Source organism: Gobio gobio (assembly GCF_949357685.1).
Source record: "Gobio gobio genome assembly, chromosome: 17".
NCBI classification, from domain to species: Eukaryota; Metazoa; Chordata; class Actinopteri; order Cypriniformes; family Gobionidae; genus Gobio; species Gobio gobio.
In genome coordinates, this window is record NC_137110.1 from 27,733,501 (window position 1) to 27,750,109 (window position 16,609).

General features: G+C 37.7%; 1 protein-coding gene across 4 annotated transcripts in view; it reads left to right on the forward strand.

Moving 5' to 3' along the window:
- septin9b (septin 9b) overlaps positions 1 to 16,609 on the forward strand; it is a 177,311-nt gene that overhangs the window by 144,770 nt on the left and 15,932 nt on the right. For 3 of the 4 annotated variants that reach the window (XM_079841359.1, XM_079841360.1, XM_079841362.1), the window contains 2 exons: positions 10,686 to 10,868; positions 16,298 to 16,426. In XM_079841359.1, the coding sequence (XP_079697485.1) occupies positions 10,686 to 10,868; positions 16,298 to 16,426 (312 nt within the window). Of the gene's footprint in view, positions 1 to 7,380; positions 7,477 to 10,685; positions 10,869 to 16,297; positions 16,427 to 16,609 lie in introns of those variants that run through there. The other variant, XM_079841361.1, reaches the window with a different exon arrangement.

The following is a 16,609-nucleotide window of genomic DNA, read 5'->3' on the forward strand; positions in this document are numbered from 1 at the left end:
TCACTCTGAGTTTATTATAAATATCCAATCACCAATTATTGTAATGGCTTCCTATGTTCATTCTCTTATATTTGTGTTGCATGACAATATAGTTTCTGTTGTTTAATTGTTATCAAATCAGTTAATGGACCTGTTTGCACTCAGCACAAGTCTGTTCTGTTCCTCTGTTTAACTTCTCATTCCATTTTTCAGTAGGTGTCAGATTACTTCCAATAATTTGTTTACAGTAACAGCAGTCAGCAATTTATCTAGCTCACAGATCTTTCAGGTGTGTTTGAGCTTGGTTATACCAATTACAAATACTTCTGTCATCTTCAGTTACATCAGCAAGGTTATATTATACTTGTTCAGCAGAGTTCCTTTTTCAGATAAAACACCACTTCCTCATATATAGACCCAATTTTTTCACAGCAAATCCTTCCACATCTGTAGACAATCAGATATTTGGATTGAAAAGTCTGCCCCTCTCTGTCGCTTAATTTTAAGATGCATGGTTTCATTTAAAAGTCCGACATTCATCCTCTATTAAGCTTCAGATTAAACATTTACATTATAGTGCCATACATATGCATTGATTTCCTTGTGACTGATCTGAATAAAAATGACATTTAGCAGTCTGTGCTAAATGTACATCACAAATAATTTTACAGTGGTTTTCACTTGGCTTTTGATTCTTGGTTCAATTTTGTTTGCCTACAGGACTCACACAGGCTACTTTTTCCTTTCTAGAAGGTTCTCTGTAAAAAAGAAAACCGTATTTTAACACACTTCGTCACCATCTGCTTGTGGCATGTAATGGCAAAGGTTGAATTCTCAGGGGACGAGCAGAATGAAAGATGAGTCCTTCAGTAGCATTCTTCATGCTGAGCACCAGAGTTCAGTCTGCAGATCAACATTGTGTAGTTTATGGTTGCATCTGGCTTTTAACAGGAGTTGTGAGGTAAACTAGATGTGCACAGCTCAGAACCGATGGAAAAGAGAACATCCTGAATACATACCTCTTTTCCTTTGGTCTGTGGAGTATCTTATCTGGGGACTGATATGGTTGTACGTTGGCAGCTTTGATAGTGTTTGATTCATTCTGTCAAAGGAGTCTAAATTTACCTCATGAGACAATGAAATAAAAATCAACACCAATATTAATTGGATTACAGTACACTTCTGGTTGTTTCAGGTGCCCTGGAAAGAAACATCCCATTTCCAAAAGATTATTATACTTGGGCTTCTTTAGATTTCCACAAGGATTGGTGGAACATTATACACATCATTCAAAAAGATTATATTTATGATTTACAACAAAAGCAGCCAAATATTAGCAAGAAATGCCTCCCCCAAGCCCCTGACCAATTCCCCTTGTTACACCATGTCAACAAAGAAAAAACAACAACAACTGAATTTTAAAATTAGGTTATCTACTTTGTTCAACAAATACCATTATTAAATTCTTTATTATATATAATGCTTGCCCAAGCCCACGATTTAATACATAAACATATGTCAGGTTTCCCAGCGATTGCATACTTACGTTTCTTTATATTTAAGGCACTGTTAAGTTGTTTTTTGTGATATCGCCATCCCATACTGTATTGTTTGAATTTGGAATTTTTCCATATTGGAATACTGAATAGATCTACGATGCATTGTGAAGTATAGTAACTAATTGTGTACTACTTTGCATTGACCTAATTGCTAATTGAGTGTATGGGACATGTCTTGAATGGGCTTCAGTCCAAATATCCTCAGAGCTGTCCAGTTCATGAGAAACACATCAAATTTTTACATAAATTATGATAGTTCACTAGAGTATGTTCCTTGTGATTGTCTGTTCTAATGAGACTTGAGGTCAATGTTTCGCTCTTTTGTCTGATGCATCTGGTGAACACATGAAGCATGTGAGGATCATCCATGTCTTCCAGCTGGTGCTTTTTACGTGAAAGTTTCTAGAAATGCTCCATGTAACTCAAGGCTCCATATATCTGCTTCAGTCAAAGAGAGACATAAAACTTCATTACCGCTTCCTCCTTCAAGTTCATCCTGGATCTGTGGAAATGGCCTCTTGTGCTTTCCAACTGATTGTCTAGATCTGGCTATACATACCACATTGTTTCATACACTTATTCAGAGTGGACTGAGTGTCACAAATTGAGAATTTGCAATCAAAATGTATGAACTCGAAGAGATCATACTTCTGCCATGAGGAATCTATAGGAGCTAGTGTTTAATATGTGTAATAGATAATTCAGCATTAGTTCTGCCTGACTTTCCATGCACTTATTATGGATGGTTATTTTTGCATTCACATAATATCTCTGAACCATTATAAATTTGGTTAGTCTTGTTGGGAGTTTCATGTTGTATTGTGGTATCAAAATATGTTGGTATTTAGCTGGTATATACAAGGTGGTATCACTTCCTTCCTCCTTTATTCTGTTGTTCTTTATCTTTTCAGTAAGAACAGCCTTAGCAGCATTTATGTTCTTATCCTAGCATAACCGAGATACGTTAAATACATAGTTAGGGCAATTGTCAGGTCTACTAGGCTTCATTGGCTGTTGACACTAATTGTTAGTTGTACAAATGCTTTTCATTCAACTGACTTTGAATATCTGTTGCCAGACCGAAGTCTAGTCACAGGGGCCAATATACCACAGACCACTAAACATGGGCAAATTCCCAAATGTTGTGGGTCAGAATAAATACCAAATTAAATTGTATGTTGCCTGTGAGGAATGAATTGTTAGATGCCCTTGTTTCAGTGTTTGCCTTGCTTTTCTGTGGCTATATGGTTTCTGTACAGGGTTGGATCAGCTTCAGAAGGGGGACACTCAAACTCTTGGGTTCTTAAAGTGAAAACAGGAAATCAACCATGTCAGATTTTCGATTCAGGGGAGAGAGTTTTCTGTGGTTTTATGTGTCTTGAAAAGCTCATTGGAAACATGAGATCTGTGGAATACTGAGCTAGAGTTGGGGATTTTCTAAATGTTGTAATTTTCAGAGAGGACAATACTTGCATATTGATGTCTTTGACCAAACTGCAAAATACAAAATTAAAAGCATGTTCCAACTGACAAACTATTCAGAATTTACTATTTGAACAGCTCCATAAAGAAGTGACATAAAATAAAAGGCAATGTCATTTCTAAAACAAGAAATACATAAGAAACATAAATGTGACATTTAGCTTCAAAAGCAGAATGTGCATGTACATTTACTTGCATGTGTGTGCAGGGACACACTTTAGCGGTAGACCCTATTTCCTGTTTGTTAGAACACTGACACATGCTAGTGAAAAATATAGGCCACAAACTTTGCATGAGAGACAGGATAACTGCCACTGAAGATACATCTTTTTGGAACTGACTTGTATTGTTTTCTGTAAAGAGGTGTTATGGTTTAAAAGCTGTGAAGATTGAGATTAAGTGAGTGACTGGCTGAGGTTTTGGTCTTGTGTATTAGAGTCCACAGAGTGGGCTGATCATACCTAGAGCTCTTACGTTGAGTGTGGCATAGACAGGGTCTGATCCCCTTTGGAAATATGTGGGTTTTTTGTTTGCTCTTTTTTTTTTTCCCCAACAAATTGTGACCTTCAAAGGTGGGGTAAGCGATATTTCTAAGTCGTTGCTGAACATTGTTGATATTTGAAATCACCCCAAACAAACACACCCCTCTCTTCATTGCTCCTCCTCCAAAGCTCACTCTCCAATCCTAAATGCCCTGCTCCTAAACACCGCATTCTCTTGCAGTCATCGACCTGCACAACTCTCATTAGCTGGCCTCCATTACACACGCAATGCAAGAGTGGATGTCTATTTATTAGGGGTGAAACGATATGCAAACCAAGCCGAAAAACCGCGATACACCACCCATGGTTTGAACCGCAATACTCTCATGTCGAACCGAACATGCCTGCCCCAGCCCAGCTCTCACTTCACCTTATGTCACAAAAAAATGTCTTCCTTGATATTTGATTAAATGGTAATTAGTACACTTTTAACAACTAAGCTGTATTTTTACTAAATATTATTATAATAATATTATTTACTAAATATACACTAACTAAGTGCATGCCACGTGACTTGGGTGATCGATCAAGTTGCATGATGGTGGAATGACAAAGTTCCCCATTTAGCCAGGTTGGCTAAATGCTACCTTGGAGTCCCAGTGAGAAGGTGTTCTCTACAGCAATGTTTTTCAACTGGTTTGGTCGCGAGACCATTCTGAGCATAGATATGTCCTGTCAGCCATTATACTGTGCTCGTAGAGCACACACTTCGGCTGTGTCCGAAAACCTAGGCAGGAGACTCGTTTCCCTGCCTGCCTTATCAGACAGTGGCTTGTAAGGCAGCGTTTGTGCATGAAGGCAGCTCACGAAACAAATTTTGGACAGACTTCTTAGGCAGTGTAACCGTTTAATGATCTACAGCAAAATAGAGAGAGCTTTGGTGAGAACTAAACAAATATTTAATTACTACATTAGTAATTTCTCGCTAGAAATTACATCAGAAGTGGAAAATGTTGGTCAAAAACGAACATTTACACACAAACTGAGCAGCAAACGCAACTTTTTTCCCAACTCAACTGTCACAGAATGGAAAGCAAATGGATATTGGGATATCAAAGGCAGTGAAGGATACAAATATGATTTAGTAATGCACTTATAAGAATAGTAACTCACATACTATAACTGCACATATTATGATCTGCACATTTTCTATAGCACAAAAAAAGGTATAAAACACAACTGCAGTTGATGAGGGTGAGGATTAGGTGTCTTACTGTGATGAGGAAGATGAGGTCATAGTGACAATTTGGCAGGGAGAGAGTGAAGATGAGAGTGAAGATGGAGATAAGGATGAAGATGGATATGATAACTTGATATGATGGTTTGGTAATACTTGTGTTCCACGATGGTACAATGTTGCCTGAGAGCAACAGCTGAATTTCGAATGTTACTTTTTATTAAATATGAAATTTGTAATACATTAAAAACTGGATAAATGTGTTTGTTCAAGTGTCTGGTTAAAGAAATTGATGTTTCTATTTGTCCATTGTGGTACAATGTTGCCTTGAGGCAACAAAATTTTAAAAAATAAAAAAAGTTTGAAAATATTTATTGATATTGTTGTAGTATCCAATTTTAAGCAGGAAAAACACCACAAATATTTTTTTCCTCATTGATATCATATGTCGGTCCATAGAGGGTAAAGTAGCATCATTTGTCTGAAATACAGTAATATTGATGTTAATCAAAATATGGCATTATGTGTACTGTGTAGATTATGTTGCTAAAGTGCCTGGACAGTTATAGAACCTCTGCTCTAGATAATCTTAATTATTTTTGATGGTGATATGGAATTTAGCACCTCACATTTTAAATGACGCATAAAGCGTAACCAAAAGTGGAACTATTTGAGATTGATTTAAAGTATATTTTAAATCATACTTTGTGTGCCTGTGTCACTGCCCCTTTTCCTATTCATGCCTCATTTTGTTTCTTAGCAGATGGCAAACAACAGGTGCTGGCATAACCTACTTGCAGGGCAGCGCATTCATGTAATCAATGGCACAAATGATGGTTGGTCTATGTATTAAACCATAATTAACATGGCCACATGTTGTGATCACTCCGACCCACCAAACCAGCAAAAATCAAGTCAGCAAATATCCTGCCTTAGATAAACTAATGACTATTTGGTATACGCTGGACATGCAGTTTGCATGGAAGATTTTCCCTCTGGCTAAACTTACATGGATAACATTCCACTTTGGCATTAAAAAACTGTGGTTCACTCAAGGTTGAAGTGGATATCACATGTGATTGACTGTTGGGTTAACATATGAAAAATATAGGTCACAGTAAACCATGAGGCTTCCCTGAGGCGAATGGAAAGTTCTAGGCCTCAATGGTGAAGCTCATTGATGGGTTAGGTTTACCTAGACCCATCAATTTATTTTAAATGGCTTTAGGAGTTTTGCCAAAACTCCACACAAACTGAAAGACTGCATTAATCATGAAGTGTTTGGAGCCAGAGGCTGAATTGAAGGCAGAGTCTGAGGGTTGTAGTTTGCCTGATTCTGCTCTTGCCTTTTGTTAAGCCAATATGTTGTATGGCCTCTAAGTTGCATTCATTTGTGAAAAATAAAATGAGCCCTGTCTGTTATTCAAACGTGTGTGTGTGTGTGTGTGTGTGTGTGTGTGTGTGTGTGTGTGTGTGTGTGTGTGTGTGTGTGTGTGTGTGTGTGTGTGTGCGCGTGTGTGTGTGCGCGTGTGTGTGTGTGCGTGTGTGTGTGCGTGTGTGTGTGCATGTGTATATTGGGACTTTTAAAGAGATATAAGAAGCTTTGAACAGGTGGCCAAATCTAGATATGAAATCACACTTTTACAGTAAGGGGTTTTATAAATTATTCAGGGTTGGTTATAAAAGGAAAAGTGAAAAACAAGATCAAAGTATATCGTGTGAGAGACCCCAGCAGTCACCTTTTGGAGACCACTGACCCGAAAATGTTTCTGATTTGAATAATGAGTAAGACACAGATATCGAAATGTATGTGCACATAGCTTGTTTCATTTGCTAACTCTCTGTTTCACACTTAAAAAATGACATACCTTAAATTCTCTGGCCAAAACATGCTTCATAGCTGCTTGTAGTTTGGTAACTGTCTAGTGTTTTACGTTGAACTATCAGGCCTATGTCTGTTTTCTCAGAAAAGACTCTGTCAAGTAGAGTGTGTAACTCACTGACAGGAAATAATTTTTTCAATGCTTTGATACTGTACATCAGCCACAGAGGAACACATGCAAAAACGTTTTTTGACTAATAGTTTTGACTTGACTTCATAGACACATGAATCATACCTCAAAACATGGGAGTGAAATAAAATATACAAATATTAAACATTTATGAAGATTGTTCCTGAAAATGTTAATAAAACTAAGCAAAAATAACTACTATTTGGCTACAGCCATTGCAATTATCAGTTATTTGTGTTTTATTGAACCCTACTCTTACACATTATATTTACATGTGTAAATTACAGAATAGACTGTGTTGATTAAGTCACAGATCAGGATTTCATAGTTTCCACCTCAGGCATATGATGAAGCAATCGTGAGTTTCATAAGTTATGTTTGTACATGCCTGTACTTTTTTGCTGTTCAGTAAAATCACTTTGCATTATACTATACTATATTATTTATGATATTGATTTACGTTATTTGTTTACGAAATCACCATTGGCATATTTGGGTATATTTTCTTTGGGTATGTATTCTTGGTAAGACTTGTGTGCAATTGTCTAGACACTCTATGAAAGAGGAAGCCACATTTAGTCGTTATACAAGGAAAGGCAGCTATCTTGTCCCCTCCCACTCTCACATATTGAGTGTGTGTCACTTGTTCACTGTCAGACACACATTTTTCAAGCTATTGAATCATCAAATTCAACAACTTTGCAGACTATATTTTCGTCTTCTGGGTAAGTTTGTGGTTGGCATTTTTACTATCTTTTGGTGAAGTTGATGAACGATGGATCATTTGAGGAGAATTTAGTTTGCTCTAGAGGTTTGATGAATTAATTAAGAGCTTGATAAAAGTGGTTTTGTAATACATTGGTAATTTAATGGTAATTTAGAAAAGAAATGTTGGAGTACACAAAACACTGATGTTTAGAATGAGTGTATGCTCGTATGTTTAAATGTGTGTTTTGTTAAGCTGAGGAAACTGTTGTTAGTTTTCTGACCTACTTCATTTCCATATGTTCTGACATCTGGTCTCTTTTCAGAAACCTATCAATACAATATTTGTTTGCTCATAAATAATTAGCACAATTTCAGTGCAACCAGGAATCAAACTTTTGTTCATTTTACATACTATTGCATTCAAAATATGAGTGAAATTTTCATAAATGAAAGGGTTAGTTCACCCAAAAATGAAAATTAGCCCATGATTTACTCACCATCAAGTCATCTTAGGTGTATATGACATTCTTCTCTCAGACTAATAAAATCAGAGTTATATTAAAAAAGTCCTGGCTAATCCAAGCATCATTAAAAATGCAGTGAATTGTTGCCTCGTTTATGAAGTCCATAAATGTGCATCTATCCATCATATACATGAAGCTCTAGCGGAAGTTCTGCCTGGAAGATTCAATGTTATGTCACTTATTACAATCAGACCTAACCAATCATGTCCTAATACTCGGAGTATAAAAGATCGGCATTTATACACATGTCTGAGTTCGCAGATGCTGACTCCAACATTTACCTCCATCCTCCCCACCACCACCTGGATGGTCCCTGCCTATACCTCCCAGGGGGTCGGCTGCGCCCCTACCTTCATCTCCAGGCAGGAAATGCAGAGTCCGTTACCCCCGAGATGGGAGCTACAGATGGGGCCTACATCAAAGAAACTCTAAATATTATACATGCTGATCTGTTAATAAATTTGCCCCCGAGTCTTTCCGGTAGAACTGAAATAACTAACTTCTGGTGGACTGCCGTATGCATCGATTTACGGCGAAAGAGTAACCCCTGACCCTTGAACCCTTGACACATGCGTATTGACGAATGTAGCAGCGCAGAGGATAGAGCAAAACAAAACACCAGTCATGAATTAGAGTCTAAAACGAGAATTTATAAAGAGAAATGGCGGAGGATTTCGATATAAGAAAAGAATCTTGAGTTCGTTGTCCAGCACTGTCCTCCGGAAGTTAGTTATTTTAGTCTATAAAGTTTTAATTATGGATATTTTTCTTACACAAATGTGCCACTACGCTTCAGAAGCCCTTTTTTAACCCCCCGGAGCCGTGTGGAGCAGTTATATTATGGATAGATACACTTTTATGGACTTAAAAAACGAGACAACAATGCTTGGATTAGCCAGGACTTTTTAAATATAACTCTGATTGTATTTGTCTGAAAGAAGAATGTCATATACACCTAGGATGACTTGAAGGTGAGTAAATCATGGGCTAATTTTCATTTTTGGGTGAACTAACTCTTTAAATTTTGAATTTTACACAAAGTAAAAATTGCTGTTTGGTTCAGCTGACCCATATCTGGTGGACCACTAAACGTCTGGATGCAGTGATGATTATTTTGTCAAGTTGCCATTGTGCCACTTCTAGTAGTAATGTTTTATCATAGCAGCTCACAGACAAACCTACTTTACTAGCTCTAAAAGGGTATATACGGTGGCCCAGTAGTGCACAACACAACGAAATGTAAAAAGCATACATAAGTTCACAACACAACAAAATAAATCCACAACACAACGGAATGAAGCCACAACACAACAAAATAAAGCCACAACACAACAAAATCAAGCCACAACACAACGAAATCAAGACACAACACAATGAAAAATCCATAACACAACGAAATCAAGTCACAACACAACGAAAAATCCACAACACAACGGAATGAAGCCACACCACAACACAACGTAAAAACCACAACACAACGAAATCAAGCCACAACACAAAGAAATCAAGACACAACACAACGAAAAATCCACAACACAACGAAATCAAGTCACAACACAACGAAAAATCCACAACACAACGAAATCAAGCCACAACACAACGAAAAATCCATAAAACAACGAAATAGCCACAACACAATGGAAATGCTCCCGACCACTAGGGGACTCTTGGAGTGCGGTAAAGTTAGTTTTCCTTGCGTTGTTCTATAGATTCGCCAATCTTACAAATATTTAAACACTACGATCAGTTTTAAGTGTGCAGTTGTATATCGACATATAATATCAATTCAAAATCACCTACGTGCATAATAGCTGCATATTTATACTCGAGAACGCTTTGACCTGCTTCCACGACGCTAAGGGAGCGTCTGCCAATTCCACCATGTTGAAACATATCATTTGTATTAATTAAATTTTCTTTTTTTTATTTTCAAATTCCAATGTTGTGTTGTGCATTATTAAGTCAGTTTTACCAATAAAATCAAGCTGTGGAAATTTAACATGTCTGTTTTTAAATGTTAAAAGCTATTTTAATTCATACAAATTATACGTTTCAACCAATTGGTGGAATTGGCAGACGTTCCCTTAGCGCTGTGGTATCGGGTCAAAGCATTCTCGAGCATAAATATGCAGCTATAATGCATGTAGGTGATTTTAAATTAATATTTCATATCGATAAACAATGGTTAGCCTACACAGTACATACTGTTAAAACTAATTGTGGTATTGATTTCTTTGTTAGATTGCAGACTCTATATAACAGTGGCAACTTTACCGCGCTCCGAGTGCCCCCGAGTGGTTGGGGGCATTTCCGTTGTGTTGTAGCTTGATTTTGTTGTGTTGTGGCTTTTTCGTTGTTTTGTGGCTTTTTCGTTGTGTTGTGGCTTGTTTCCGTTGTGTTGTGGCTTGTTTCCGTTATGTTGTGGCTTGATTTATTTGTGTTGTGGCTTTTTCGTTGTTTTGTGGCTTGTTTTCGTTGTGTTGTGAACTTATGTTTGCTTTTTATATTTCGTTGTTTTGTGCACTACTGGGCCACCGTAGTATACTTTATGGGTATGAGAACACACGAGGTATTCATAAAGCTATGACAATGACTATGTCATTGAAAATTGCACATGCAAAATGTCCAAGCCATAAATGTTGCAAAACAATCTTAACCTGATCTCTCTCTGTCTTTCTTTCTGTCTCTCATTATTTCATTAGGGCCAGAGGTCATTACAAGTATTTACAGCAATATGGCAGACGTAGGAAAGACGCCTGTGGCACGGAGTGGAGACCAGCAGAAAACCAGCAGTGAGTTTGGCTATGTGGGCATCGATGCCATCTTGGAACAGATGAGGAGGAAAGCCATGAAACAAGGCTTTGAGTTTAACATCATGGTAGTGGGTAAGTACATGTGGGAGTGTGCAAGCAAGGATATGTGTACACTTTTCAGTGTTATGTACAAAATACACATTTAGTATCACTAAATGTAAATAGTTAAATAGAGATAGATCAGGGGTGTCCAATCCTGCTCCTGGAGGGCCACTGTCCTGCAGAGTTCGGCTCCAACCTAGAAACTTCTGGGCAGGTGTGTAGAAGTTGGAGCTAAACTCTGCAGGACATGTGGCCCTCCATGTTTGGACACCCCTGCGCTAGATTTTTCAAAAAAAAAAATTGAAGAGGGTCAAACATTACATAGTTAACATAAAGAACATACACCGATCAGGCATAACATTATGGGAGTCCAACTCAAACCATTCCTGAACCATTTTTGTGGCAGGGCGCATTATTCTGCTGGAACAGGACACAGCCGCCAGGGCATACTGTTTCCATGAAAGGGTGTACATGGTCTGCAACAATGCTTAGGTAGGTGTTACATGTTAAAGTAACACCCACACCAAGCCATCCATGTGATGTAAAAGAAAACGTGATTCATCAGACCAGTAGCCTGACAAGCCAGACCCACATCAAGATGTTGGGTCTGGAAACTCACCATTGACAGGGCTCAATCTGAGGGGCGGGATAAACGGTTGTCTTTCAAATTCCCTCTGCATGCAATTGGATAGCGCCATGACCGCCACAACCAACCAGAGCAAAGAAGAAGTTGAAGCCGAGCTAACGTTAGTTGATAGACTTTCGCCATATCCGGTCGGCAAAACTTTTAACATATCTTCTTTTCTTAAGAATGACTTCAGGGCCGTTCTTTGTTCTTTTCTCAAAGAAAAGCTTAACTACAAGTCTTCCAGAGTCGCGGCCAAAGCCGATTCAAAAGACCGCTGTTCGCCAGCTTCTGTGTTTACGAGTAGCACGCAGAACCTCCGCAACTCTGCCGTGATGTACCGTCATTATGTTAAGCCCGCCCACCGACTCTACACACGCTGTGATTGGCCTGACCAGAATTAGTTTTTTCCAGCTTTCAGGTCTACCGAGAGTTGCTGGACTACACTCGCGGCAAAAAAAAATTCTGCCGCTAGGGTGCGTCTATATTTCTAGGCTATCAGACCAGGCCACCTTCTTCCATTCCACTGTTGGTGCTTTCGGCGGTGGACAGGGGTCAGCATGGGCACCCTGACTGGTCTGCAGCTATGCAGCCCCATGCGCAACAAACTGCGGTGCACTGTGTATTCTGATACCTTTCTATCAGAACCAGCAATAATGTCTTGAGCAATTTGTGCTACAGTAGCTTGTCTATTTGATCAGACCACACGGCCAGCCTTCACTCCCCACGTGCATCAATGAGCCTTGGCCGCCCATGATCCTGTCACCGGTTCACCACTGTTCCTTCCTTGGACCACTTTTGATAGTTTGATACTAACCACTGCAGACCGGGAACACACCACAAGAGATGCAGTTTTGGAGAAGCTCTGACCCAGTTGTCTACTCATCACAATTTGGCCCTTGTCAAACTCACTCAAATCCTTACGCTTGCCCATTTTTCTTGCTTCTAACACATCAACTTTGAGGGCAAAATGTTCACTTGCTGCCTAATATAGCCCAACCACTAACAGGTGCAGTGATTAATAGATAATCAGTGTTATTCACTTCACCTGTCATAATGTTATGCCTGATCGGTGTATGCTTATTATTTATTAATTTAAATAAATGTAATGAAGGGATATTCAGTTAAAAATATATAATAATATATAATAAAATATATCATGTATATAATATCCTTCTTACATATGTTAAATATACGTGTACATATGATAGTATTTTTACCAGCTGAGAACTTGTGAAGAGCTCATAAAATGCGTATAGGAGTCAAAATAGCACCAGGATTTCCCTCGTTGTGCACACAAACAAAGATCTGCTGCAAGGAGATGCCTGTACCGAACTGTAATGGCAACGTAGATCCTATGATGAGAAGAACCAGGTAGCCTATGCATGAGCATTCAGTCCTTTTTAGGGTCGCATCTTGTGATGTCACATTTTATCTTGTCTTTGGTTCGTTCAGATGTCTTTGGTCCGTGTTGAGTCAAACTGCACCAGCGTTTGTTTGGAAGCAGATTGAGACCCATTTTTAGGGTGTGTTCACACTTGGCATGTTTGGTTTTATTAAAACAAACCCTGGTGAGAATGCTCTGTTAGTATGGTTCATTTGAATAAGTGTGAATGCTGGCATGCAAACCCTGGTGCGCACCAAACCAGTGGACTGAGACCACTGAAAAAAATAGGCTTTGAGCCGCTTCTAAACAAACTATGGTGCGGTTCAAATGAAATATGAAAGCAACACAGACCTTTGTCACAACCAACAAGACATGTAAACAAACCAAAAAAAAAACAGGAAGATGAGATCCTAAAAAGGACAGAATACTCACGCCTACTTTTTTCACATCACAATTGTAATGTTGCACATCACAGTTCGGTACAGCATTAGCACCGCGTCTCCTCGCAGCAAAGTGTTTGTGTGTGTGACGGAGGGATTCCTGCCACTGTTTTGACTCATTTACACAATTTATAAGCTTTCCACGAGTTTTCAGCTGGTCAAAATGCCATCACATGCAGGCTATGCACATACAGTACACGCATTAATCCCAGCACAAAGCGAGGACCAAACAAACCAAGCGAACCGAACTACAAGTGTGAACACACCCTTACAGGGGTCTCAGTCTGCTTGTTTAGTGCGCACCAAGGTTCAAAAACTTCACACTTATTCACTAACAGAGCAACAGAGTTAATTTTAATTGAACCAAACCTGCCAACTGTGAACACACCCTTAGTGAGCAGAATGGTTTCTAGTCATTGCCATTACATCTTGGAATCAAAAATGGCTTGGATTCAGGCAGATCCATTTGAACCTACAACCTTTCGGTTACTAGCCGAGATCTTCTGGTTTCAATTTCACCTCTAGTTGTTCAATACGAATGCCCTGAATGTCTCTAACGGACTCTTAATCATGACGTTGGTTCCAGATTCAGACTATATTATTCCTCTATGCGATTCTCACAGACCCAAATGCATCAGTATGGAACCACTCCAGAACATGTGGTGACTTGCCTGTCAGCAGACTCTCAAGATCCAACTACAAGCTTTTTAAAAATGTATATCTTCCTGAAGACTGATTTATTATTCTCCAGCATTAAATATCCCTGATTTTATTTGTTTTTCTTGGCAATGTGTTCAACTAGAACCTGTAGCCACTTGCAGAGTCTTATAAGGATTGTTTTGTGACAGTGCTGTTTGTCTTTTGCTTTGATGACTTAAGAACTGAGATAAAAGCTTTTGTATCTCTGAATGAACACGTTGATGTTTGTTTTAATCCAGTACTTTGATAAGTGACTATATGGATATGTTGTGGCTTTACAGAAATATCCAAGGCTTGTTCATGGGTTGATCTCTCTTTAAAGGCCTCTATTCTTTTAGCGGTTGATGAGTGATTTTGTCATTTTGTAGAGTGTATTCTGCGATTTGCTTTCTAACTGTAATCCTCTAATTATTTTTTTGTATCAACTCTTTTAAGCTTGATCCTAATCAAACATCTGCAAACATCTAAAGATTGGAGGTTGCTTTCAGGTTTTTTATTGTGTATTTTTCAGTATGTTATTTAAAAAAAAAAAGAATATTCAATCGGACATGGTTAATGCTTTCTACAGTGAGAACATCTGCCTGGCTACTCCACTCAACTGATTCCAGCTGTAACCTTTGTTCTTGCTTTATCATGGATGTCAATGAGAGATCCAACAAACTGCTCCCATGAACTTCCTCTAGAAACACTGGCTCTTTTATTGTCCACAGTATGATGAGAACGGTGTGCGTGTACGTGTGTGTGTGTGCGTGTGTGCGTGTGTGTGGTGGTGGGTTAGCATGTGAGGATGAAGATCATGCTATACAGGCTCAAACACTTGAACACATGCATGTTTTAAGTCCTTTGCCATATTTACCCCTCTCAGTAGATGGCGGTCTGTTTGTTTACTAGATTCTGCAATACATTTTCTGCAAAATTATTAAAAAGAAAAAATTGTCAAAATTTTAAATCACTGAACATTTATTTAATCATAACAAAAGTTAATTTCTTACTTAAGTTAAAAAAAGGTGTGTTTATTTAAAATAAGACAAATCTGATAAACACGTTGATGTTTGTTTTAATCCAGTACTTTGGTAAGTGACTATATGGATATCTTGTGGCTTTACAGAAATATCCAAGGCTTGTTCAATTTCTTACTTAAGTTAAAAAACATGTGTGTGTGTTTATTTAAAATAAGACAAATCTGATATTATTTTAATCTTATATCTGTTATTTAACAGTTGAGATTCTATTGAGAAACCATGAGAAAAAGGTGAATAAAGACTGAGAGTCAATGTTCAGAAATGCTTAATTATTATTATTATTTTTTAACTATGCTGGATAACGGTGTTTTGAGGTGTGTTTGTTGTCAAACTCAAACATGTGTTTATGTTTAATGATTACAAAATGTCATTATTTTATTTGAAAAAGTATTTTTTTTTATTATTATTAAAATATATATTTGTTATTATTATATCAGATAACATTTTAAGCTGTCATTTGGTCATGTTACATTGTACAGTGGATGAGTTGAGAGAGGAAAGGACAGCCCAAACAAAATAAGAGGCTCCAACTCTTCCCAAAAGTTATGCATAGAAAGGTACAAACCTTGTGTGTGACATACAGTTGATGCAGTTGCAAGAAAAAGTATGTGAACCGCTTAGAATCTGTGAAAATGTGAATAATTTTAACTAAATAAGAGAGGTATTACAAAATGCATGTTATTTTTTATTTTTAGTACTGTCCTGAATACGATATTTGACATAAAAAAATGTTTACATATAGTCCACAAGACAAAAAAATTGCTGAATTTATTAAAATGACACAGTTTATGAACCATCTTGCAACTGTATAGGCAAGGCAAGGCAAGGCAAGTTTATTTGTATAGCACATTTCATACACAATGGCAATTCAAAGTGCTTTACATAAGAAATAAGAATACCATGTGTAAGAATTAAAAATAAAAACAAGGATAATTAAAACAGTTTTAAAGAGAATTTAAAAGATAAAAATAAAATGGTGACAGATGCATAAGAAATAGAAATATACAGTTGTAAAGAGAACTAAAAAGAATAAAATGATGATATATAGATAAAACAACAGTTGAGCATCATCAATTTCTGTTTTCACATTCACAACAGCACACACATTTTTTTTTAAAGTAAACCAGTCCAATATGACCCATTTTATGCATTATCATATGCATTCTAGGGTTAATTGTTTTGTTTGTTTTTTCATATAATTTAAAAGAATTACACTAAATTAACTAAATTGACATCCCTAGTTTCAATTTAAACATTTAATTTTTTTTGTCTTTCCATTTGTATAGGTCAGAGTGGTCTGGGTAAATCCACACTGATGAACACACTTTTTAAATCTAAAGTGAGTCGCAGATCTGTGATGACAACAGAGGAAGAGCGAATTCCCAAGACCATTGAAATCAAGTCCATCAGTCATGGTAAAAAGTTCAACTTTAACTTCTGCTTATCCATTGAGGCAGGGGTGGCGAACTCCGGTCCTGAAGAGCCTCAGTCCTGCAGAGTTCAGCTCCAAATCTGATAAAAATCACCCTCCTGTAGCTTCCTAGTAACCCTTCAGACCTTGATTAACTTGTTCAGGTGTGTTCGATTAGGGTTAAAGC